Raw genomic sequence first — 27241 nt, forward strand, 5'->3', positions numbered from 1 at the left:
TTACTACTTCAAATATCCCTTCTCTTTCTGGTATTATTACCGTTTCTATCGTAAGTTGTGGGCTTTCAAAACAGATTCTAAAACAGTGATTTGTGTGTAGAAAAAATTGATGGGGGTGGGTAGCTATCAGCAATGAATATCTGTGGATGAGTGAGGGAACAGGGTTGGGCAGAAGAAGAGATTAAATGGAGTGGCATTTCCAAAAAAGGCATGAGCCAATCCTATAGAGAGAGCTAGGATGGCCCTTCGGATCTGTCCCTGGTTGAAGCAAAGGACAAGACAGTGATTAGGGGTAGGATTAGGGTAGGATTAGGGGTGGAGTTGGGGTTAAGGTTAAGGTCAGGGTTGAGTGAGCACTGAATGAAGTGATATAAAAACATATCCTGTGAAAAGGGCTCTTAGCAGGCAGCGAGTCAGATTGAATAACGACTATTCCCTGGGCGTGGCAGCTTTTTGAGAAGCTCTAAAGTGACAAAGATCCTCTCCTTGACTAAGCTCTACTCTGGCTCCCTTGAACTCTCCTCTCAGATAGGCTCTGATGTGTAAGCCTCCATGTTCATCTCTGCATTGTTCAATTTTAGCCAACAACCTGCTAAATTTAACCATAATATTCCATCCTTGCTGTCTGACCACCCCTGATATCCAAGCAAGTTTCTTATTGTCCACCTTCTTCCCAGGTGATTTCTGATCACCCTGCCCTGTCTGGCAAGAATTCTGTTAGTCCAATTTAGTCAGAATCCCCACTTACCCCTGATGTGTCCTCTTATCGTCCCTCTATTGATCCCCACCCGACTCCTTGGCTATAAATTCTCACTTTTCCTTGGTGTATTCAGAACTGAACCAGTTTGTACACTGAGGTCCGCTTCCCCTACTGCAATTGCTTTTCTCGATAAATTATGGTTTTAGCACTCTAATTACTATCCAGCTATCTTTTTTTCCCTCTCAACAAAACCCATTTTGACTGCCCCAGTGACTGCCAGGCTGTTGGTTTTCACAGATACTGTGTTTGCAAGGCTGCTGATTTTCAAGGTTACCATGGAGCTGCCAAGAAGGAGCTGAGAATAGGCCAGTTAATATACACATGGCCCACTGTCTTATCAAGAGTAAGTTGCTTTTCTTAAACAAATGTTCCCTGGATTGTCACAAGTCTTCAGTTACTTTCTAGAATACTGAAAATGTTATAATTTTTTTTTTTGCCAGTGTCCTCATTGCTTTTATGAAGGAGAAAAATTTCAGAGGTTCTTCTTCCATCACTCTAGCAGGGCTACTGCTTATTGACATCTTGGTGTTTGGACAACCCTGCTATAAAAATCTACTGGCATAAAGTACGCAGTTCGTAAAAATGAGAAGCAAAGCCTAGCAGTTCTTCACCAGAATACTCTAGTGGTTTCCCCTGATTGTGCTTTTCTTGTGATGTGAAATGACCAGCGGGAGTCCAGACCACCTTTGGAAGGAGTTAACTGATTTTAGTACCCTTCATCAACCCTGCGCCCCTTGTGAGAACAGACTGTGCCGTGCCCCCTGACGGTTAATGCACTGCCGTATTGTACCCCAATTTAAAAATCTGGATCGTATCCTCCAAGGCTTTCAGTCCCCAAACTCCCCTAAATAAATCTCCTACTGGACAAGTGTAGTCTATTGTTCAAATCCCTTCCAAAAAGGTCTGGGAGTGGAGAGGTGCTCCTATGTGATAAGCATCAAGATTAAGTGTGTTGCTTGACATAATTTCTGTCCTTATTTAGACACTTCCATTCACCTGAATGGTAAAAATGGCTCCTGTGTGCAGAGACTTATTTATCCTCTGCCTTACCCCTAAGTACATGCTTTTCCATAGGTTTATTCCTCACTGGAATTTTCATTAGATGAGACACTTCAGTAACATTTCCCACATGCTTTGACTTTTTTTTTTTTTTTTTTGGAAAAAGTTTCATTCCATTAGGTCAATTCCACCTCAAGGTATCTGCATAAGTGGTGTGGGTCTGGCCTTTGACGCTATCTTCCTGAATGATCTCTGACTGCTCACTCAGACATACTGTAGACGCTCGGTCTCACGGAATCTTGTGCTATCTTTCCCAAATCAAATCTGTAAAGTTCACTTGCAATTTAATGTATTCTTTTTGAGTCATCTTGACATTTTGACTTTGTAAGTGTAAACTGAAAACTGGATTTACTGGAAATTTGTTTTTAAAAATAAAACAACATTTGCCAGATCCCTGGTCTACAGATGCTTTATAAAATTAGGCAATGGTTATAAAGTAATGCAGCTGAAAAAAATGTTTAAAGAAATGTATCTCTAATATTTCTAAAACATATAAAAGGAAGAATAAGACTAGGTTCAATAGGGACAGAGAATCATACAAAGAATAGTGTACATTGTTAGCATTAACATCAAATCCAATTTTTTAAAAGGGAGGCAGAGAACATAATCAAATGCTAAAAAAGTAACAATGTTTAGCATTTTGAAAGAACTGGAAGAGAAGCTATTCTTTATTTCACAGGTATATATATTATAAATAAATAAGCTTTTGGGTACAGCAAGCTTATATTTAAAAAAATAACCCAATGCATATTATGTTTAACTAATAGAACCTTTGAATATTTCATGACAAATGGCATCTTGTTTTATAGAAACCCTGAAAGTTGAAATTTTCATAGAGGATAATTTTTTTAATGAGTTAAATAGTTCACAGTTAACTTTTGCAACTGAATGGGATCACAATATGATACATTTCACCACTTCACTTTTACTAACCTTTTAGCTGTGCCCATGCCCGCTGGCATTGAGAGGTAAATAAAATGGCTAAATAGAGGTGCAGAAGAGCTCTGGGTATGCTCACCTCACACATGCTAATGTCAAGATGTTTTCACAGTTACAAAAAGTATTTTGGGAAGGGATAGGATAACTGGAAAATTTGAAGGTAGACTAGGTATCAAATAGTAAGAGAATATTATGATTTTTGTTAGATGTGAAAAATGTTATTGTGATTATGTAAAAACAGGTGTTTGCTTTTCAGAGATACATACTAAAATACACAGAGGGGACATACTGTAATTTCCAAGGGGAGTGAAAAAGCAACCAGTGTGGCAAAGTTGCTTCTGAGAGGAACCTAAGGTGGCTAGTTCTAACGGGTTCAAGCTGAACCAGCCACCAAAAGATGGCATCTCTTCATTGAAGTTCAGCCCCAACACCAGTTCCTGCTGGTCTTCTCCTGGGACGTGTCCTTGCATTTCCACAGGGTCCCGGTCAGCTCCATGTGGCTCAAGGACCAGCACACCAGCACCACCCAGACAGTGAGGGGATTAGAGCCTTGGCTGAACACCCATGACTGAACATGAATCCAGAATCTGTGGGGCTGGGTGAAAAAGGCAACAGGATTAAGAAAATAAAGATTCACAGACACAGACAACAGTATGGTGATTACTCGAGGGAAAGGGGCTGGGGAAAAAGTGGAAGAGGATAAAGGGAAGATAAATGGTAACAGAAAGAGGACTTGATTTTGGGTGAACATACAATGCCATGTACAGAGGATGTATTATAGAATTGTACAATTGATACCTATATAATTTTATTAACCAATGCTACCACAATAATTCAATACATTTTTCTTAAAAAGTCTTGTTGAAACCCATGGAGCCCATATCAGATGTGCTGAACAGGGTTCAGAAGTACATGTGATGGTTACTGGGAGTGGGGATCAGACAACTAAATAAATTGTGGGCTCCCAGAACTCCTTGTAAGGCTGAGACAAGGTCTCAGCCTGAAAAGGTACAGAATGCCCTCTCCCTGTCTGGCAGGCTGCAGTCTTAATGCAGGAGTTAGAAAACATGGGCTACCAGCAGCGGCACCAGGGGCCCAGGCTGAAGGCCCAGACTGGCTGCATATGAGCATTTCTAAACAAGGAGGGTGTGGGTTAAGCTGTCCTGAAGGCCAGCTGGTGTTTGAATGTTTGAACCCAAGCCCAGAGGTACAGAAGAAGTATGCCTTCAAAAGAAAATCAAGCAAAATAATAAGCAGATTTAAAATAAAATAATAAGATTTACCCTGTCAATGCCATTTCCTTTCACTACATCCACAGTGCACTTGCCATAGGTGGTTCTGGTGGGTTTGTAAATATTTGGGATCTATGTAACAAAAAGCAACTGTGCCAGTTCCATTGGTACCTCACCAGCATCACGCCACTTGCCTTCAGCGACGATGGGACTACATTGCAATGGGATCATCCCATGGGTGTGAAATGGGTGACATGGAACATCCTGAAATGGTCTTTTCACTCGTCCAGTGACAGATGCAGAAACAAAACCAAAGTCCATCAAGTCATCCCACGAAAGTGGTTTCTCCTTGGAAAGATTTGTTTTGCCCCCTACAAATGCATGCTTTCCCCCCCGAGGCTCATGTTACAGTCCTGGTGAATACATTATTTAGTATGTGCATTTCTCTCTTGTCTGTCTTACAAAAACTTGTCTATGAGTCCTTTCACACTGCCTTTGTATGGAGTCAGGAATCTTTGTATGTTACTCTAAAATATTTCAACAGCAGAGAACTGGAAGAACCAAATATGGCAAAATATTAACCATTTTAAAATCTAGGTGATGGGTTTATGAGTGTTTATGATACCATTTTCTTTTCTATATATTTGAAAGTTTCAATGATAAACAATTTAAAAATGTCTTGTAGCTAAATACAATGTTTTGGCAATTGAGATTTTGAAATCACCAAAGGAACACATGGATTAACAAAATAATTATTTTTTAATTTTCCCAGTTTTATTTTGCATTTTTAAAGTCTTTAAGAAACAAATTAGAGTTAAATATTTAATTTTGAGCTTTGAAAAAATTGAATATAAAGGAATATAACTAAAAAACCTATTTCTCTCCTTGTATCCCTTTATTCATCTTTTCATGCCTCTTTGCTTTGTTATACGGTATTTGTGAGAGGGCTGCTAAGCGAGATAACAGAAGTAAGTAGATGATAAAGTTACAGCCAAGAGGGAGTACTGTGGAGCCAGTAATGAGGTTAGGGCTCAAAAAATAGAGTCTTATAAGCTAACCACTCACCAGTAAAGGGCCACAGATTCATCTCTTAGTGTTCCAACTATAAATTTAAAGAAAGGGATGTGAAGAGATGGATTGTTCAAGTGCTCATAAAATAAAGGCAAATCATTTATCCAGGAGAAGCACAGTCACTTCCAATTTGAAGTTTATACTAAACAGGATCCTGTGTGATGTAATGAGCAGAACACTAAACAGTAGGCTTAGGATAATTAAAGCAAGGAGTTTCATGGGAATTTAGTATCTTCGTCAAAAAATAATCAGTGGAAATAATCCTATTAGGGAAAATGGCACCATATCATTGAGGTAAGCAGAATCTCAGTGACTTTGGGAGGTTTTTGGAATATCTTGAATGAGCCTTTGTAACCAGTTTCAAGAACCCAAATGGAACTGATGGGCTTTGAAAGAAAAGAAGACTTCTAGGAATCCTTTAAATCGTGTACATGAGTAGACAAGTATGGGCCTCTTCTTGAGGACAGGGTTCGTAACTTGTACCAGAAGGTCCTTTGATGCAGAAAGTATTGAGAACCATTGATGTGTAGAAATAAAGAGGTTGTGCATCCATTATGAATAACTTTGTCTTAATGAGCTTTTCAAAATTATGTGTGATGAGTTTTGAGACTGTACTCTCTGCCTACTTCTCTGAATGAACAATTCTGCATGTCCACTAGGGAAAGGAAAGGTATGCTCTGAGTCAGCTCACGGGGCAGGTGTGATCTCTTCTTGTGAAAGTGGAAGCACTGATTTAGGAATAATTGGTAGGGAAACCTATTCCATATGAGCTTGCAGGTAAGCCCAGGGAGGATTCTGGGAAAGATAATGATTTTTATGAGAAAAAATTTTGAATGTATTCCAAATAAAGTAAAATAAAAATTTTATGTAGTGCGCTAATTAGCTTAACATGAGTATTTTTAAGGCAGATGTAATCAAAAACTCATTTTAAACATTAAAAAAGAAAAGTTGAACAAATTATCCATAGACTGGCTTTGTGCAATGCAGTTTCCTGGAACAGTATGCTAAGATAAATGGCTCGTAAAACATATTCCTCTGTAACCGAATGAGATGGTTTGCTGAGTGTGGCTGTTTAAATAAAGTAAAGGTTTTTTTCTGGCAATTGTCAGGCCAGAAGTTTCTTAAGGTCTTGGCTAGGTCATAGCTGCAAAATGTATTATGTATCTTGTGTGTATGTATATGTATGTATACATAATTTAATATTCTATATATTGAGAAAAATCACCTTTGAAAGGGAAGAGATGTCAGACCATCAATGAGATTCAGGAAAAGACGACAGGGCAGCTGATGGCAATTGGAAAACTGTCTGAGGCCCCAAGGTACTGACTTTGAAGGGGACTGAGGTATCATTGTCCTCTGCTCAATGTTTCAATGCTTCTTGTATTTTGTATCTTCCTCAGTAAATGTCTCTATTTTTTACACGGCTTGATACCTTCTGGACAGACCTCGTATACATAAGTATATTGTATACATATTAAATTCTAAATGTATTTTTCTTAATATTGAGAATAATTATGAAATATTAATTTATAAATGCATACACAAATGCATACATATGCACATACACCCTATGTGTTCATATTTATATAAAACATACACATATATATTTCATAAAGATTGCATAACTTGTTTAAGGTCTTACACTGTACAAATGGTGGAGCTGGGATTCAGACCAAGCAGTACAGCTCCCGAGTGTACATTTTAGCCACTAAGCGAGGCTCCCTCCATGTACAGTAATACAATCATGCTATTTGCTTGTATAAAATATTGCCTTTCCATTGCCTGTGTCAAAGAAGCAATGCATCTATTTCACTAAAAATACTATTTAATCATTAAACATCAAGTTAATATGAAAGAAACAAAATCTATTTCTATTGCTGAGAGATCGAGAACATTTGTATAGTGAACCTTTTATTTAGGGTTTCACAATTGTCTTACAGCAGCCAATAGAACAGCTTAGACATCTTTCAGTGTAGGAAGTATTATTTCATTTGTATGTAATTAAGAGAGTGTACATAAGTGGTTTATTTGTCTTTACTCTCAAATTCCTCCAGCCAGCCTTATGACTATTTACAGTAGAACTGACACAGCAATTTTATAATAGGAATTTATACCAATGAAACTATTTAAGGAAAGCAATAAAGCTATATCCATGAATATACAGTTTATCTTTATTTGTAATAGAACATGAGAAAACATAAGGGAGAAAAAACCCAGAGGTCTTATATCAAGGGTGATAAAGACAGGTATATCAACACAATGGAATATTATAAAAATATTATAAATAAATATAAAAATTCTGTAAAATCATGTTAAATGTCTGTGTCAAGAAAGAATAGCAACATCCTAATTTATAAACATATATTTAAAATCTTTTAAAATTTCACCAATTAAAAATATATACTTATAAAAGGAAATGTGAAAAAATGGGAAGAATTATATTGTCATGGAATTATAAGCATTTTGTTACCTTTCTTTAACTTTGTAATTTTTATCTTTCCAATTTGAAAATTCCTTGGCAAGTTTCTGGATTTTCATGAGAGGTTTTTAGGATTTCATTAGTCATTAATGGACTTCAAATACCAGAGCCTCTACTCAACAATAGGATAATATTCTACCAATTAATTGTTTTTATATTTCATTTTTTCTTTGCTTCAACCTTAGAAATAGAGGAAATTCTACACTGAGATTACATAATACCAGATGAAAAAAATTAAGACCCTTTCCATTTTTCTCACTTAAATATTAATTTGATTGTGATCAGCGAGCATTTGGAACACCTATAATGTACTAGGTAATGCCTGAGATTCAGTTAAATTATATGAAGCCAGCTGGTCATTGGCAGAGTGGAAACTGCTGTGAAGGGAAAATGCAATGCTGCAAAGCGTGTTAAGAGTGTGAGAGAAGAAATTCTAAAGGAGCAATGAACCACTCACTTTTTAGAAAATATTTCCCTTTCTTTGTAAAAATATGTTATTTTCATAAGAATCTTACTTGTTTGAATCCATGTTCACGCAGGTTAAAATACTCACCAACATATTGATCAAACATTAACCAGAAGGCTGCTGAACACCTAGTATTGGCTTTATGGACTAAAAAGCAACTTATTCATTAGTAAGTTTTAGCTCTAGTGAAAAAATCAACATATCTAAGAAGATTTTAAAAAAACATAAAATAGGGAAGATTTGGGCAAAAAGCATCCTGTACTAAGATGAAGTTGGATTTTGATGATAAGAAAGAAGTATTGATCATTAGGCCAAGATAATCAAAAAATAAAAAATAAACACAAAAATTTGAAGTCCAAACCAAACAAAGTTAAAATGAGTACAATTTCAATCTCACTCATCTACTTACTATGTAGAACAGCTACTGAGCACCTGTTATGTGTCAGGCACGGTGCTTGAGCATGTTATAACTGAGAGGTATGGCATAGCACATGATATAATAGCATGGTATGCTCAACGCTATGCTAGGAGAAACGCAGACTTAAATAGGAGCCCAAAGCACAGCACCTAGCCCAGATTTAAAGAGAGAATGTTTTGAGAACTTTCTGGAAAAGTGTCCAGTCACCTGACATGTGAAAGAAAAGGAGAGATTGGAGTGGGTGCTCCTGGCAGAAGGAAATGCTGTGCGTGAAAACCAAAGGCAGCAGAGAATGTGCCACTTCTGAGGAACTGACAGTTGTTTCTCATGGCTTGAGACAGGTTGTGGTAGGAAGGGGCGAGGTCAGCGAGGAGCCATTGGTGAGAGCTGTGTGGACAGCCTTGCAAGCCTGTTGCTTGCTCAGGACTTTAGTTTAGGACCAAAAAGGAAACCTAGAAAGGTTTTAAACAAGGAAGTGATATGATCAAGATATGTCCTGGAAAGATCACTTTAGCAAGATGTGAAGAAGAGATTGGAAAGAGAAGGCTGGAGGTAATGGGACCCTGTGGAAACTGCTGAGTTAGTTCAGAGGAGGGAGAACAGAGGCGTGGCCTGCCTCAGGGAATCCTCAGCATGTCATCCAAAGAACTTGAACTTCCCCATTTCCTCTTTCTGTACTCAAACCATAGAAACTCCCATATGTCTACCTATAAACATAATTGTCGGAGTTATTGGGATCTGTGCCTAAACACACAGATACGCCCAAAAGTGTCTAATTCTCATTCCCTGTCTTCTCCCAAATGCCCGAATCGCCCTTTCTGTGGTTGGAGAGAAGAAAGAAGCTTTTATCTTCTCTGTGCTTCTCTAACTAGAACTTAAGCTGCGAACTATTGTGATAAAGGAACTGGCAGGGGTTGGGTTTTGCTCCATCTCTGTCTGGCATTTCTTTGAGGCAGTCTGACAGCCCTGGGGCCATAAAGAGACTAGCATAGACGACTAGCATAGACGTAGAAGCCATTCCCTGTTCTGCTCCCCTCAGATACACAGATACATCTGATTATTATTGGGGGTGAAAACTACTTCCATACAAATGGAAATCCTTGCACTTAACTGCCTGTTAGTACCATCCATACACATTAATCCAGTGTCTGTGTGAAACCCACAGGATCACAGCAGAAAGTCAAATGCACCTTCTTCCCTCTCTTCTTCATCACTTTGATCACACAACACATTCTCCTTTCTGTGGGTCACAAATGTGCTGGCTTCACAATCCAGCAAAAAGTCAGTGAACTTGGAGAGAGAAAGAAGGGTCCCAATCCCAGTTCTGTGCTCATTCGAAGTCAGTTCACTCACTTGGATATTGAATTGTTAAAATTCCTCAAAACAAAGTGGCAGGACTAAATTTTCTTACCGTCTTTCTAGCTAAAAGTCACAGTTTAATGAGTCAGATAGAACATCAGTCCCCAGACTGGGAAGGACAGTGAAATGAGTGCAGACACAGGATATTAGAATAATAATTAAGACAAACCAGAGCTTATCAAACAGCTGCATCTCCTGCTTCCTAGACAGTGAGGTGTTCTTTCCTGAGGACCAGGCGCCAGGAGCCCTGGGGAGGTGGAGGCTGCATTTGCCTCAGACCTCCTCCCCCCAGGGCCTTTCTGCTACTCTGGCAAAGACCAGTTAGGGTTTGATGTTGGCTTCTGCCGCCCATTGACCTTTCCTCCTGACACATATTAGTGCTGGAATCAGCCTCTTTGCCCAGGGGAACTCAAGCAGCATCAAAGTGCTGGACAGGCTTCCAGTTTGTGTTTCAGCCACGATCTTCAAGAACGGATCACCCTCCAATCTGACAGGCCTGCTCCAGGCTGGAGAGACCTTCCTGCAAGTTTCCACATTGGTCATTGGAAGGAGTCTCCCAACCTGAATTGCAAACATTGAAACTTTAAAAATGTTCAGCCCTTCTAAAACTATTGAACCTTAAAATTAAGTGTCTCCATGTATTCTTAGAAGTGAGATTTGGGTGAAGAACGAGAGCCCACAAGGTAGGGGCCCAGTCAGATACAAACACCTGACTCTGCAGGTTCATGGAAGAGAGTTACAAAAGATGTTAAGAACCAATGGGGTGGCAGAGGACCCATGGACACCCTCAGCAGGAAGGGGTTGGCACCTCTAGGGCCATGGTGGAGGAGCCACCTACAGAATCTGGTTCTTGAGGGAGGAATGTAGCCTTTTTCAAACCATGGTCTATGGGGATTAAACATCAGAACTCTCTTTCCTCTAATCTTTGGTCTCTTTAATTTCCTATCTCTGCCTCCCTTTGGCTAAGCCCAACCAGAATCTGGAGGACCACAGGACATGGACGGTTTTGGAGGTCAGCATATAGGGAACATATTGCAGAGTAAACAAGAGCAGAGAGCACATGGAAACGGGCAACTGCGGAATGCCCAACTGAGCGGCGCACCTGGGTTTACAACCTGTGGGATCAGATCTGTCCCCAGAGCAGGTCAAAACTCAGGTGTACTGGGAAGTTACATACAACGAAGGACAAAGGAAAGATATAGGCTGAGACCTAGAAGGCCGAGAAGTGGGCTGGGCGAACCTAAGGAGAGAACCAGATGCCACATGTGGGGACCAGGTCATAGGACAGAAGGAAAAAGGAGTTGGAGGAGACACAAGGGCAGGCCTCATGGTTCTTGGACGGTTCTGCACGTCACCAGGCTTCTGTGTCACAGTCCCTTACTGTGTCCTCCTAGACAAAGCAGGTTCCTACAAAACTCAAGGTCATGTGCAAAACCAAAGTGAGGACCAATTTTCACAGGCCACATTGAATGATGTACAAGTTTTGAGTTCTAAAATCTTTAACTCAAGTTTTATTTGGATCCTCCATTCCACAGAAAATGTAATCTTAGTAATTTCTGGGTAAACACAGTCATTTTAATATTTAAAATTCATTCAGTTCAGGGTTTGCTGTGCCCCTCTTTATCCCCAGAGGGGCACGTGGGTTTCTGAAAGTGGACACAACAACATGGAATCTGCGAATTTGCCTCTGGGCTCTGGGCGGAGCTGTCATCCAGTGAGGTGGGCAGTTGCCTCTGCCCCCCGTTAGGATTTGGCTCTTGGTTAAAGATTGGTAGGTTCTTTCCAGTCTTGATCCCTGAACAGCATTTAGGCTCTTACTAAGCAGGGGGCAAACAGATTTTTGTCCTACAGGTTTATTACTTCCTCCCATACCATCGCAAAGAGTGTTTCTTCAAGGTTTGCTATGGCAATCAGTAAATATTCTTGTCAGGTTGTTTATTCTAATATCTAGACGACAGCAGTCTGAATGTTAATAACCAAGACTCAGACATCATTAGTTTGCATTTTCTCCACTGGTGACCTCTCTGCCTCCTCGTTGACCCAATGTACTCTGACCCCCAAGGAGAGGGCATCATTGAACTAAAGGCTGGTAAGATGCACTGTGTGTGTGGCAAGGGGAGCCCACGCATGACAGATGACATTGTGAAGTAGAGGAAATTTGTTCTTTATAAAATAGTAACAGAAGCTTAGAGGCATGAAACAGACTGACAGCTGCTGCAAAGGAGTTGGGGGGAGGGGAGGGGATGCAAGACGGTGAAGGACAAACCAAAGAACATTTATGCACAATCCCTGGATGTGGACAGCAAGGTGGGGTTAACTTCGGGAGGGGAGCGGGTGGGCCTGGATGGGAGTGGGGAAAGAAAGAAAAAGCAGGAACAACTTTAGTAGCATAAACAATAAAAATAAATACATTTCTGTGAGAATGGCCATCATAAACAAGTCAACAAACAACAAGGCGAGGTTGTGGAGAAAAGGGAACCCTAGTGCACTGTTGGTGGGAATGCAGACTGGTGCAGCCACTGTGGAAAACAGTATAGAATTTCCTCAGAAAACTAAAAATGGAACTGCCTTTTGACCCAGCAATTCCACTGCTGGGATTATACCCTAAGAACTCTGAAACACCAATCCAAAAGAACTTATGCACCTCAATGTGCATAGCAGCACAATTTATTATAGCCAAGTGCCTGAAGCAACCTAAGAACCCATCAGTAAATGAATGGATCAAAAAAACTGGTACATTTACACAATGGAATACTATGCAGCAGAAAGAAAGAAGGAGCTCCTACCCTTAGCAACAGCAAGGATGGATCTGGAGAGCATTATGCTAAGTGACATAGCCAGGCTGTGAGGGTCAAATACCATATGATCTCACCTTTAACTGGAACCTAATCAACAAAACAAACAAGCAAGCAAAATAGAACCCGAGTCACTGAAATTAAGAACAACCTGACAGAGTGGAGGTGGGAGGGGATAATGGGAGAAAGGGGGGAAGGGTTTTTAGGTACTATAAAGGACACATGGACAAAACCAAGTTTTGGGGGTTGGAAGCAAGGGAGGGAGGTAGAGATAACTGGGGTAGGTGGGGAGTGGTGGGGGATAAATGCAGATAAGTGTACGTGAACAACAATAAAATAATTTTAAAAAATGAAAAGAAATTTGTTCTTAAACCTTTAACAGTTTATTTTAAAGTCTTGTATAACAGAATTTTGTACTCTTATAGTTTCTCTATAGCCTTCCTTCCAAAATCTACTTTCATAAACTTATCTGATAAATGCTACATTTAATACATCATTCTCTCTACATGTATGTTGTTATAAACAAAAGAATTTTGGGAGTAAGAAATAATTTTTATTAAATTTACTATCAGTAAGTAGGATAGATGATAGGATTCTGGAACTAAGGGAGGGGTCATTCTCTGGTATATAATTTAATTAGTATGTACCCAATTGCTTAATACTCATAAGCTTCTTTTAGCATCCAGAATGAACTGTAATAGGTAACTTTAAAGGAAAAGCTGACCTCTGTCATAACATTATTTTTATCAAATCATTGCTGACAATACAAGAATCCTGGAAGAAAATCAAATATCCTAAGTTGAAGGGATTAAAAGTATATATATATATATATTTATATAAATATAAATATATATTTACATATACATAAATATTTATTTATTTAATTAATTAGTAATATATACAGATATCATATACACAGGCATCTGTATACATATACTTTCAACATTAAAAGTATTCAATTATATATATTGTTATTATTGTACAAGCTATTATAAGCATATACACACATCTTATTATTTACACATAATGTATATTAAAAGTACATGTGTATGTATATATTTCCTGATACTTCTTTTGCAAACTATGGGACTTAAGAATATTAAGGTGAATATGATTTCTTAAATGTCCTCCCAAATGCGTGTTGACAAAGTTTTCTCTGAAGGTCCAATCTCAGGCTTTGCAGGCTGCAGTCTTTGTCACAACGACTAAACTTGGTCATTGTAACAACAGCTGCCACAGTCAACACCTGCATGATAAGCATTTCCATGTCTAATATAAATGTATTTATGGACGTTGAAATTTAACTTCCACATAATATTCATGTCACAAAATAGTATTTGTATTTTAAATATAAACATCATTCATAACTTGAGAGATGTAAAAGCCAGAGAGCTGAGCCCTATGCGGTTCACACCCAGCAGTTTGCAGACTTCTGGTCTAGACCCAACCCCACGGGATAACCCTGAGAGAGCGGGTAGATCCAGGCTGCGTGTGTGTTAGGGTGGGTTAGGCAGACAAGGCTGTCACTCAAGGAGGCCACAGAGCACCTCTGAGGCATGTCATCTGTGATAGCAATAAGTGTCCTTTATTAAGCCTTTGCATGGAAGAAGAAAGGTTGGATCTAGGTTTCTGCCTGCCTCCTGAGCTTGAAAATTCCTTTTTTCACGTTTCCCTATATTCAGTGTGTTTTAGTTTAGAGGGCCAGCACTATTTCTCTGTCCTTGGTCCTGTTAGTGAGAAAGGGAGAGGGGAGATGGCAATATTTGTTTGTTGTTGTTGTCCTTACCTGACCCGCTAGCATCAGCCATGGTGATAACAGGTGCAGAAAATGACAAGTTCTTAACAGAAAGAAGGCTAAATGAAGATCAGAAGGTCTAGCTTTCAATCCCAGTTTGTAGTTAACTACCACTGTGAGCTTGCAAACATTACTTAAAGTTTCTGGACATAGGTTTACTTATCTGTACAAGAAGAATCTTGGAGATTTGTTCTAACAGAATGAACAAATGATAATTCTTCTTCATATAAGCATCACTTTACTGAGAAACCTTAAAGTGGAGAGTAAGTATGAAAATTATAGAAATGTGTGTCGAAGTGTGGGCAGAAATTAAACTAAATTCACATTTGCATTTTTATATTTACCGAGTGTCACAGTAAAGTATTTTAAACATTCAACTACATACTTTTTCTTATGTTTATTTTTCTTGAAGCATCCATCATGTATCTAGTTAAGGGATCTCTGGCCCTGGCCGGGTAGCTCAGTTGATTGGAGTGTCATCTCAATATGCCAAGGTCACTGGTCAATCCAGGTGAGGGCACGTAAGGGAAACAACTGATGAATGCATAAATAAGTGAACGACAATGCAGTGTTTCTCTCTCTCTCTTTCCCTCTCTTTCTCTCATATCAGTAAATAAATTTTTAAAACAATGTTTAGAAAGGATCTCTGGTTTGCATCCTTTTCTTTGAATAAAAAGAGAAGAAACACATTTTTAAAAAATCTGTAGATTAAGCCTTTGAACCTGCAGATGGTGCTATAATCCCATTTTAAAATTCAATTTTTCTTTCTAGTTTAAATTCGTAGGAAAAATATAGGTTTCTTTTAATCCAGAGATAAAAAAAGAATAATTGAATTATTTCTCTTTACTTTTGTGCTTTATGATTATGATGGGAGAAACTGTCTTTACCATTAGAGTAAATTACTATAATTACTTTTTGTTAATGCTAAATACTTCTTTTGATGAAATAATAATTACTTTTATGTCTTTTTTCTTTTAGATTGTTCTGCTTATCATCAGCATCAGTTTTTCTGTGACTCTCAACCAATGTACTTTGCTATTGCTGTTCTTAATAAAATTGCTTCACTGCAAATTGGATGACAAAGAGATAAGGATAAAAAATTCCATATGAGAATCATTTCAAACTCTCGTTTGTAATAATCAGGTAAAAAAAGATTTCCTGGAATTAAGCCACAGGAACTCTGGCTTAAATCAGAGCTGTCAACTGGGAAACAAATTTCCAGACATTTTGAAATTTAATTTATTTAATTTTCCTTGTAAGTGAATTAGAAGTATGATTAAGCATAGCAGGATTTTCTTTTACTGGATCAGTCTGACTTTGAATCGAGCAAATAGATACTAAAGTCTTAAAGCAGAAATAAAGAGGCTTTCAAGTTGTTCTCCCTTGAGGAACTTAAGAACAAAAATGTATAAAGATTTTATACATTTAAAACATTTAATACTTTATACATGTAAAGACAAAAAAGAATACATGCACTGGAAATTTAAAAAATAAAAGTAAAAGTAGCATTTTACTTTCTTGTCCATAAAGTGGTTCCTTTGGCTGTATTTTCATCTTAAACTCTGGTTAAATGTACACTGAGCTAGGCTGAGTTAAAGACTCACAAATAGGAATTGGGTCCCTCAAAGCATGGTACACTAGCCAGGCTTTCCAACTCGCTCTTTGCAGCCACCTGTCAGGTGATTGAGATGAAATTGTTCCAAAGCCCGTACGGTTGTAGGTGTGTGTTCAGGAATAAGGGAGAAACACAATAATTCTGTGTAGTGCAAACTTTTAGAAAAATGATGAATACAACTCTTGAAAATAAAAAAGTAAAGCCATTGACAGACTGATAATGTAGTTTTGGAGTTGAGATTATGTATGTGAAAGGGCGTTGGGAAAAACTGTATCCCACAGAAATGGAAAATAGCAATGTTACCGCTACATTTAACAACAGTGTGCATATCACACCAGCTAGGAGTCTTTTTGGAACTTTTATCCTGGGATTAGTTTCAACATAAAGAAATTATAATAATAGAAAAATAAAAAAATTGCTTCTAGAAGCTTTTAAAGTTAGGATAGATCTCAAAAAACATTACATGAAACAGGATGCACATGAATAGCATAAAAATTAAATAAAGACCATAGGAGAATTGCTGCTTTGTAATAAAAGAGAATTATACATTTGGAGGCATAATACACATAAGTGTTTGTTGCTTTTTGAATCCATTCTTGCCCATAAAATTTCTGAAGGAAGCTCAGTGGCCCTGGCTATAATGCAAATGCAATTATTCATATCATTACTGCTAAGTAAAGATTAAAATATTTCCTAATAAATGTGGCAGCTGTTTTTATTTAAAGAAAAGTAAATTTTCTACATTTTTTGTCTTGAAGTTACTCACTATATATAAATCAGGAATAATGACAATTAAGTAAGAACTCCAAGTCCTATTCACCCTGTGGGAGCACATCTGTGACGTCTTTCAGAGCTTTGTGATTGCTCAGCCCGAAGTACAAGCCCTATAAAATGATGGGCTTTGAAATGCTGGCAAGGGTAGAGTGAAAAGCAGCTGCTGGTGATAATACCCAACCCTCAGCCAGTTGCAAGTTCTGGTTCAGCTCTAAGGACAGAGAACTCGTGGAGCCTTTCCAGGCCTCACAGGATTTCAGCACCTGAGACAGCTCCAATACTCTGCAGGGCAGAAGGCTGACAGGGAGCAGTCTTAGGTAAGGTAAGTGCAAACGTGAGCTTTCTTCTGTTTAGCTCTCCCTGCCTCTGCAACTTTTCTCAGGGCATATTGCATTTTTCTCTCTCCAGAAAAATTTTTACAGTGTTACTTCTTTATAACAACAAAAAACACAAGTTTCTCAGTCACCTGGTATGCATAGAAGTGACTCAAACTCTCACATATGAATGAATTTTCTGAGTTTTTTCAGTTGAAAATGCTTTTCCTTGTTGTTATTTTACTTAATACTGTTTTTAAATAATGTACTCAAGTAGGGACTTTTTGCTTATAATAAATTTTTGACTGAAGTGTTCAGTGGGTACATTTTTTGAAGCTTTCAACTTGTTTTTTAAGTACTATTCTTTCTTTGTCATAGGTTGATTATATGAACCTAGAAAGCATTATCTTCCACTTTATTTTAGATTTAATCCCATGATTTTTATAGACAGCAAGGGAAAGGACCTTGAAGTCATAAGTTTCTATCTAGAAACTATTTAAAGTTTGATCTTCTGTAAGTAGATCAAATGTTTTAAAAAACAGCTTTCAATATATTTTTCTTTTGTGGCAATTATAATATCAATAGTGATATGTAATTCAATGTTTTTTTTTGGTGTTAATTTGTACCATTAATTGCAATAAGTTGTTCAAACTCAGGCTTAGGAAAGTATGTTGCCAGTACTATCTACAATGAAAGCAGGAAAAATATGTATATAGAAAATAATTGTATACTGTTAGATATATACATTTTTATGTACATGTACATTATTAAGTACACAATAACCTATTTTATCTTAATCAGATGAAGAAATTTAAGTCAAAGAATCAGGCATTTTGTTGAAGGTGTTTCCTTAGTTAGAAAAGATACTAAAACTGCATGCTACTCGTGTGTCATAGAAAATGGTCGCAGGGTTCTTTCCAGCACTGTGAGAGCATGCCATTCCTGTGTACTCGGGCCCATATGTCCTGTGCCTGTGAAAGAGAGGCAGCAGTTGAAAAGGATCCTCATTTTTATTCCAGCACCTGTCACCAAGAGAAATCTTCTTGATTTTAAAAGTAATAATATTGCAGTTTAACTCTTCCTATAAGATGAACATTGCTTTTCCCAAACTCTCTGCAAGAGCCTTCAGAATTTGCTAGACACTCAGGACTACCTTGGAAAGGCTGATGTGACTGTCTCCCTTTCAATGTACAGAGATGGGTATGAAGAGGAACCCCCGGCTCCTCCTGCTCCTGCTCCTTTGCAGCATGCTCTTCTCGCAAACGGCGGCCTGGCTTCCTTTGGGAGCCCCTTCTGCTGTGGGGTAGGTTCTCTTTCAGTTTGGACCGTTGAATGGTCCTTCTATACCAAAGTGGGAATTTCACATCTGTTCTTTTGCACAACTTCATTTTTAAAAATTATGTACTCTTTATTGAACATTTGGTTGACGTATTAAACAAGTTTTTCCAACTTCAGGTCTGCATGATTTTTTGCACCCTGAAGTTGCCTCTCAGGGCCTGACAGACAGTGTCAGTGACTAGTTTTATGGACAGGATAGCTCACCTTTCCAAACAAGGTGGAAGGAAGATTTGGCTGTCTACTCATTCAGAACCAGTTTTGGATAAGTAATGAGCTTCTTTGCAGTGTCATTTCAGTTCAGATCAGTATCTGATAGAAAAATAGGTATTTGGTTGTCTGCCTCCTTTAGTTTCTTTTTAAGATCAGTTGGTAACTAATCATAAGTTTAGTGTGTGTGACTGTGTGTGTGTGTGTAGAGAGAGAGAGAGACAGAGAGACAGAGACAGAGACAGAGACAGAGAGAGAGAACTATCTATGCAGAATTAATTTGCTAGTGTTAGGTATTGTGGAATAGTGGAGTAATTGGTCTACTGAGACACCCTTGCCCAGTGAGTGAATTTTAGTGTACATGGTTTTGACCATAACCCCTTAGTTTTACTGTTCTCTATGTTTTTCTTTACATTTCAAATTGATAGATTATAATGCAGCTCATTTAAAGCTCTATCTGAAATAAGATAAATTTATATTTTAAGAAATATACAGTAAATGAAAACTACAACAGTTCAATCTTTCATTCCAGTTTACAGGCATCACTATATCTAAAGGCAAAATCATCATTTTGGTTTTTTTGCTTATTTTTTCATCCTGATCCTTTGCTCAATGTGGATTTATGCTCAATAGAGTGAATAATCTCCTAACTCTTGATGTTCTTCAGGAAGTCTGCTTAGAGCCAGATCTATGTCACTTTGACACTAAACAGAATGATTCTGGCTGAATGGTTACATCACCACAGAGGAACAGTCACAAGGATGCTGACATTTGCATTGATTGCTAGGCTTCCTACTCAAAGAGGACTGCTTGTTACTGACTACCAACCACCACATCACCAAAGATACACAAGTGCCCAGGAGCAACACGTTCCTAGGGGGTTGACCCTACCAGAGAAAATGTGCATAGACATAATTTTCATAGTGTGCTGGTGTTCCAAATGTGTATGCATTTATAAACACAGCCATATTCCATGTACAGGCATGACTATACTTAGACTTTCAAGTGAAGCATTGTACAGCCCTTACTAAAACCCATTAACACTTCAGATTAGAAATCAGAGACCCCACAAAATTCATGGAATTGGAGTAACTACTCAGAGATGGATGCTTTGGACTTGATCAATACAGAGAAACGTATCATAATAAATGATACTAAACATTAACAAACATACAAATTGCTCCCAGTGTTCATACTGAATAGTAAAATGTTTTCAAAGTGCCTAATTGTATTAAATTTTTCTACTTGTGAAATTGAACTTTGCAACATGCAGATATTGCCAAGGAAGCATACTTTGTTTAATGTTCTGATAGGATTGAACTGAGTAGCTCTCATACCTGATGCATACAGGTTGTAAAAGTTATACTGTGTCTATGTTGGGGATAAATTAAAAAATTATTGTTTTCACTCTCAAAAGCCATAGGAGCCAGTAAATCAGATGTAATATATAATATATAATACATATAGTGAATAGGTTATACTCCCCAAGATTCTGAGCATCTTGTTTAAAATGATTTTAAAAACATGAACACCACCTTCTGAGAAAAGAATGTATTATATTTCACTGTACTCTTTTTTCTAATATGTTGGGTGACAGAATACCCTATGAAGGAGCAAATGAACCTGATCAAGCTTCATTAAAAGCAGATACTGACATCTTGCAAAATGTATTAGCTGAAAATGACACACCTTATTATGATGCATCCAGGTGAGTTCGTTTTTATGGTGTAGTATTTTGAAAACATATTTTTGAAATACATGTTTTATTTTTATGTCTCCATGAAGCTGTTTCTACAGCATAACAGTACAGGTTTCCACATGTCACGGCTTCACCCAGCCTGACTTATTGCTGCTTGTGCAGCTGGTCACAACTTCCATGTACAGAGGTTGTAACAAGCCAGGATGAACTAATCATTCTCTGGCATTCTGTTACACAAAATGGCAACAGGAGAAGTTGCACCAATTCTAATAAAACATTAGTATTTAGGATTCTAGCACAGAGGAGGTTCTAGGGCATGAGTTTCATGTCTAGGTAAAGAAAAGATGTCTAATAACAAGAGCTACTTAGTCACAGAGCCATTTGTCAAGAGCAACACTCGAGCGTAGACAGAGTAGCTCTCTCCTGAAGACAAAATACAAAAGCTTCTTTATTTGGAAAGAATCGTTGGTTGATAGGCCCTAAGGTCCTCGCTATTCTAAGGGATTTTGTTTCTAATATTCTGGGAGAAGAAATAGCAAAAGGATAATAGGGTTTTTTTCCCTACAAATCAGGATTGTTTCCCCTTATATCTATCACTATTAAAGGTAGTAGTAATAAAGCACCATAAATAAAGAAACAGAAAGTAATTTAAATGTTAAATTTCTCCCACCAATATTCCTTAGAGAAGAATTAGTTTTATAGATTCTATCAGACAGCATTATTTAATGTTGAAATATACTTCTACAAAAGCTAATTTCTTTAAGTTTTACAAAATTTGGAGGTGAAAATACAGGATATATTTCGATATAAATGAGAAGGAAACATATTTTATTAGGTTACTAGGAAATCTCCTTTGTAACTTAAGTTTTTATGAGAAGATTTCATAAACTTTTTTTCTTTTGTATGCTTGACACTTATTTCTTCAAAATAAATTCTTTCAAAATTTTTTATTATTGCTCAAGTGCCATTGTCTCCATTTTCTCCCCTCCACTCTGCCCGTCTCACCCACCCCTGCCACCTACCCTCCATCCTACCACTTTTGGCTTTGTCCACATGTCCATTGTACATGTTCCTCATGACCCTTCTCCTTTTCTTCTGAATTATTCCTCTCACCCTTCCCCTGTGTATACTGTCAGTTTGTTCTTTATTTCAATGTCTCTGGTTATATTTTACTTGCTTTGTTTTGTTCATTAGGTTCCCCTTATAGGTGAGATCATGTGGTATTTGTCTTTCACTATCTGGCTTATTTCACGTAGCATAATGCTTATGACTTTCTCTCTTAATGACAGAGCCAAAATAATATTTTAGAAAACCATTTTCACAATCATGGCTATCCTTTCTTCCTTGTTTTAGGAATGCCAGACATGCTGATGCGGTTTTCACCAATGACTATAGTAGACTCTTGGGTCAAATTTCTGCCAGGAAATACCTTGAGTCTCTTATTGGAAAACGATTTCGGTAAAGAGAATTTATTATTTTTATTAAATGCAATAGGGTTATTTAATCTGAGAATTATATTTACATTATTAATAATTTACTGAATTTGTTGCAAACTTACAACTTTTACAATGTTCAATTTAATTAAAAATAATTTACATTCTTCAATAAAATATACCAATCCCATGGATTAAGGAAATAAGCCTTTCTGTTAATAAAATTCTCACTGGTTTCTGACATATTTAGTTTTTTTTCATAGCAATCATTTGTAAATCTGCAATAACATTGAAGTAGACACAAGAAAAAAAATAAGACATAGGATAAACTAAAGCAAATTTTAGTGTTAACCACAGTATTTGTTTTTTAACTTCCTGCTCAAACCAAGCATTGGAAGATTCTTTCTTTAAATGGTCAAAATATGAATATTTAGACGGCACACTTCAGGAGGCACAGCTTCTAAAGAAGCATTTATTTCTAAAGAACTTTTCCTCTCAGAATGCAACTTCAAATATTCCCCCTCTTTTGATAAATTATTTGCTCAGTAAATAAGACACTCCCAGTAAGTGCCAAAATATGTCAGATTATTTTTCATTCTCATATCCTTGGACTCAGGTATATTTTCAGTGCATTTTTGTGATAGAAAATGAGTTGGGTGCTAAAATTAATTTTTATATGACTCCAGGAAAATTGGAACTTCGGTATATTTATCATTTCTGTGGGTTAGAAACCTTTGATTTTATTTTTCTCGCATTTGTTAGCAATGATGTCTTGGAAGCCCAGGGACCAGCCAAACGCCACTCGGATGCAGTCTTCACCGACAACTACACTCGCCTTAGAAAACAAATGGCGGTGAAGAAATATTTGAACTCAATTCTCAATGGAAAGAGAAGGTAAAGAAACAGAAAACTTGCTGCAATGAAAAACTATAAGTGATTTTAAGAACAGCAGCTACAGAATGGAGGCTTACTTATCTGTCTATCTTTCTATCCATCTATACTCGGAAGCGTAGTTCTTGGCTGCCGTTAGATGACCCAGAACTTACTGCCGGGAGATTAGTGCCTTTTTGGACGTGGCTCTCGCCCCTGGTTTTTCCTAAGAGCTCCCTGGTTGATTCTGTTGTGCCTCCAGGGTTAGACATGAAGACTCTGGCGGCATCTAGTCTGAATCTAGAGGCAAGTTTTATCAAAAATGCTAATATTTAAAACATGTAAAGTGCAGCCAGTCAGCAATTTGGTATCACATGGAACTCCCTTTACGTGCACTCCAATCGTCTTATTTACCAAATTAAGCGATGGGTTCTTCTGTCTTCTCGGATTTTATGAACCTGTGACTCTCTGGGTTATGTGGATTTTGGAGCACAATAAACAGAAAGTGGGCTGCTCTCTCTTTTAATTTATTTTTGCTTCGATGGTGAGTATTAAGGTCTAAATATAGTGGTTGGTTGGGGTCATACAAGATGACTCTCTTTGCCCACCAGATTTAGAATGTGTAAGAATAATTTTAGACCCTTTAAAACTGAAGAATTATTTATAGGTAAGAACTGACCTACAAGATAATTATTTAGCCCTCCAGAACACTTTACAAGGCACAGAAAATAGCATTGCTCACACAGTATCATTTCTTTAAATGCTTTTTCATGCACCCTTTTTTTTTCTCTACAGCACCGAGGGGGAATTGCCTGACTTTCTTGAAGAGCTAGAAAAATGATGAAAAGGGTCTTTGAGGAAAGTTGGCAGCAACTTCCCTGTGGTGGGTATATCTGTGCATTCTTTACATGTTCTTATAGGAATCATCTAGTTACTTGAATAGGTAAGAGTCACTTGGTAAGAAATGTCTTAGACTTTTCACAATGAGACCTCATGTAAGAAGGACACGTCTACCTGCAGTGAAGTGCAACCCAGTAAACAGCTTAAAATGATTCATGCAGAGTTCTGATTGCATAAAAGAGGAAATCACAATGGGTAAACAGTTTCGTATGTCCTAGTTTATTCAGACATGTTCTTTTCCCTCTGTCAAGATATAAAATGGAGAAAACTGACTCATAGTAATGAGAAAAACTGGCTTTCTGAGAATCAACCTAGGTTGCTTTTATTAAGTGAAGGTTTTGTCCCGTGATCGACTGCTAGCATCTCTAATTTAAGTACAGGGAAATGCCACCAAATCATGGCATGGCTTGTTATTATGAAATTACAGGGCACTCTGGGTCTACGTTTGTTCCTTGAAACCTAGCAAGCATCATGCAGCAGAAGTGAAATTTACCTTCTTTTACCTATAAAGTGAGTGTAGGTACTATGACTCCAATAGTATTCATTGTAAAATATTTTTTTGAGTAGAGAATACATGAATAGGTTTTCCCTTTGTTAAGTCACCAGCTTGCTTTCATGTGTATAAGTCATATTTTTTCTGAGTGCAGTAATGCATAGATTAGCTCATAAAAATGTATTTCTGATACTTAGCAAGTGCTTAAAGAAATTTTACATCTCCACTCTCTGAGGTTAGCTAAATTTTTCTCTAAAGGCTATGGAGTAAATATTCTTGGTTTTGCAGTCTGTGGTTTCTGTTAAAAATACCTCTGTAGTGAGGTATTTGTCACAAAAAATATGTAAAATGAATGGGAGTAGCTGTGTTGCTATAAAACGTTCTTTATAAAACATGCAGATAGGCTTGACTACAACCCCGAAGAAGTTCAGAAGATTAAACCAGACCCAGGCTCAGACTGAGTACACATAATTCATCGCCTTACTTCAGTTCCTGGCTTTCACGAGAGTCCTCACTCGTGGACAGGGTGCCTGGGGAGGCACCTGCACAGCTGGTCACTTGTGTCCACTGATCACCCCTCACTCCTAAGAGGCACATGTGGTCAGCGGTGCTGCACATGCCCACCCACGGTCACAGACGGACATTTCAGGGAAACAAGTCCCTTTGCTCAAAAAAGAACGGTAACCTCTCATAGCTTCTTGAAAAAGTACTTAGGATAAGAAGGCTTCTCTATTAAATTATGTAGTAGAGCTGGCACCAAAACTTAATAGGAGTTTAATTCTTTTCCAAATTATAAGATTATTTATGAGATTGTTCCCTTTATTTTTTTCTTTTTTGAATGGGTAGCTTTGGATAAATTCTCTTAATAGGAAATCTTGTGGGTCAAGCATTTGTGAAAATTCAAATGGGTAATTATTAATAAATAACTGCTCAGGGGGTCCCTTCCCATCCCAGTTCTCTTTCTGACAATCAGGCCCCTGGAAGATGCCCTCCTGGTGTCACACGACATGGTCTCCTGTCACAGGCTGCTGGCAAGGGCCAGAGAGGAATAGATATTTATCCAATAAGTGTATAAGTGAAGGAAATTAAGATGTAAATAAAAATATTTTATGCTTATATATATTTTTTTTCTTTCCAGAACCCTTGAAGAAAAATGATAGGTGGACCAATTATGTTTTGAGTTCTACATAAGTAATTCAAGCAAACATCTTCAATATCAAAACCAAATAAAATGCTGTGTTGTGAAATTGTGATTAATTTTAAGCTAATGTAATAACTGTGTTGCTTATGTTGCAAATATTACTTCAGAGTTCTTAAATTTGTCTTTAACTTGTGAAAATCCTGTAATTTCATATGCTATATATCCTTTATAACACAAATATATTTAATGATAAGAAAATACAAGGCTAATTTTAGATATATGAGGATTTTTGGAAGGGTGGTAATAACGCAAATTGATGTGTTTATTTATAGAGCTTCTTTAAATATTCAGAAGAGTGGAACAGATGGTCAGTGTGTCCAAATTTTAATGTTAAGCAGACAGAATGCTGTGTTAAATAAACCTTCTAATGTCTAAGAGAATACTAACCAAGATAAAAAGTCATTCTTCAAAAAAAGATTTTTAAAAACATTCCGCGATTCCACCTTTGTAGGCAACCTTCATTTTGAATGGGATTAAAAACCTCCCAAGTTTGTCTCTCTAGCTGCCTCAGGCTCTCTTCTGACCTAGTGTTTCAACGAAGGAAAACGGTCTCTACTTCAGACATTGGACCCGGGCTTTCTGCTTGTGGAAAGTATGTGCAGAATGTAAACTGAGGGGAACATTTGTTTTTCAGTGATAGATATTTTTTCCATAATCATTCAAATAATGCTTTGGTCACACCAGCTTCTATCAGTGCAAGTACATATGGAGACACCACTATTTTTCCAAAATGACTGTAAAAAATTAAACAGAAAATAAAGATGTTTGATTATCATTGCACACAATTTCTGTTGTTTTGATTCTTTAAGTGACACAAGTAGCTTATTTTAGCTCTAAAAATCCAGGCACTAAATAGTTTGTTGTCATGTTCGAAGTAGAGTTATGTTTGATTTTGTGTGAGACGTGAAAGAGAGAAGGCCAGAATATTTCCAAAGTAAATCACCTGATCAACTTGAAGGATAGCGTTGTTATTAACTGAGATGAAAAAGATGGGCAAAAAGTTTCCAGAGCCAGATGAGTTTAGATTTGGACATTTTAAAGGTGATTTTGAACAGAGTTGAAGACATATAGGAGGAGTTTTGAGGAGATGCTGGGTTGGAGGTAAACAGCTGGTAGATTTCAGTATATAAATAAGATTTAAAGGCACAAGTCATGAGAATACCAATGGACAGGATGTTGCTAAAAAAAAGAATCTCAACACTTGGTCCCTGGGTGTGTTCACTTACTCGGGCTGCCATAACAACATACAACAAACTCAGGGATTTAAACAACACAAATTTATTGTCTCACATTCTGGAGGTAGGTGTCTGAGGCCCAGGTGTCTGCGGGGATTGTTCCTTCTGAAGACTATGAAGGGGAATCTTATTTCTCTGATTTCTGGTAGCTTCCTGGCAATCTTCAGCTTATAGAGGAACTGCCTTGATTTCTGTTTTAACTTTCACATGGTGTTGTTCTTTTTTTTTAAATTGTTGTTCACTTACAGTTGTCTGCATTTTCTCCCCATCCCTCTACCCAACCCCAGCCAAACCCACTTCCCTCCTCTGCTTCCACCCTCCCCCTTGGTTTTGCCTATATGTCCTTTATAGTAGTTTCTGAAAACCCTTCTCCCCACTGTCCCTCACCTCCCCTGTTATTCTTATTTGTGTACGTGTGTGTGTGTGTCTCTGTGAATGTCTCCAAACTTTTTCTTTTTAGAAAAATATGAGCCAAATTGCATTAATGCTCATGCTAATAACCTCATTCTAACTTCATTACCTCTATAAGATTATATCTCTAAACAAGGTCACATTTTGAGGTACCAGGGGTTAGGACTAAACATATAAAATTTGGTGGATCAAAATTCAACCCATAATACTAAGGCACTCCAACATTAATGGTCTGGGATGTTGAGGAACAATTGGGGTAAAAAGGAATGAAAGAAATAGCTTGTGAAATGGGAGAAAATTAGGGAAATGTGTAGCTCTGGAAAAGTAGTAAAGAAAGTCTTTCAAGGAAGAGGGCACCTTTAACAGGTTTATAAGCTG

The 27241-nt window shown here is 37.6% G+C and overlaps 1 protein-coding gene and 1 pseudogene across 1 annotated transcript; both read left to right on the forward strand.

Moving 5' to 3' along the window:
• The first annotated feature begins 2767 nt into the window (after positions 1-2767).
• LOC112297281 (mitotic checkpoint protein BUB3-like) lies at positions 2768-4423 on the forward strand (annotated as a pseudogene).
• Positions 4424-16924: 12501 nt separating this feature from the next.
• VIP (vasoactive intestinal peptide) lies at positions 16925-25173 on the forward strand. The gene is made up of 5 exons (XM_053914353.1): positions 16925-17079; positions 18271-18379; positions 22516-22647; positions 23419-23506; positions 25155-25173. Exons 2-4 carry the CDS (start codon positions 18273-18275, stop codon positions 23462-23464), a joined length of 285 nt encoding a protein of 94 aa, XP_053770328.1. The 5' UTR covers positions 16925-17079; positions 18271-18272; the 3' UTR covers positions 23465-23506; positions 25155-25173.
• Positions 25174-27241: the final 2068 nt, after the last annotated feature.

This window comes from Desmodus rotundus, chromosome 11, assembly GCF_022682495.2.
Source record: "Desmodus rotundus isolate HL8 chromosome 11, HLdesRot8A.1, whole genome shotgun sequence".
NCBI classification, from domain to species: domain Eukaryota; kingdom Metazoa; phylum Chordata; class Mammalia; order Chiroptera; family Phyllostomidae; genus Desmodus; species Desmodus rotundus.

Bases quoted from the DNA above. Each gene is read 5' to 3' on its own strand.
- VIP (XM_053914353.1), top strand. From the start codon at position 18,273: ATGGGTATGAAGAGGAACCCCCGGCTCCTCCTGCTCCTGCTCCTTTGC. The intron at 18,380-22,515 runs GTAGGTTCTCTT...CGCATTTGTTAG, and splicing joins GGAGCCCCTTCTGCTGTGGG to CAATGATGTCTTGGAAGCCC. The intron at 22,648-23,418 runs GTAAAGAAACAG...TTTTCTCTACAG, and splicing joins ATTCTCAATGGAAAGAGAAG to CACCGAGGGGGAATTGCCTG.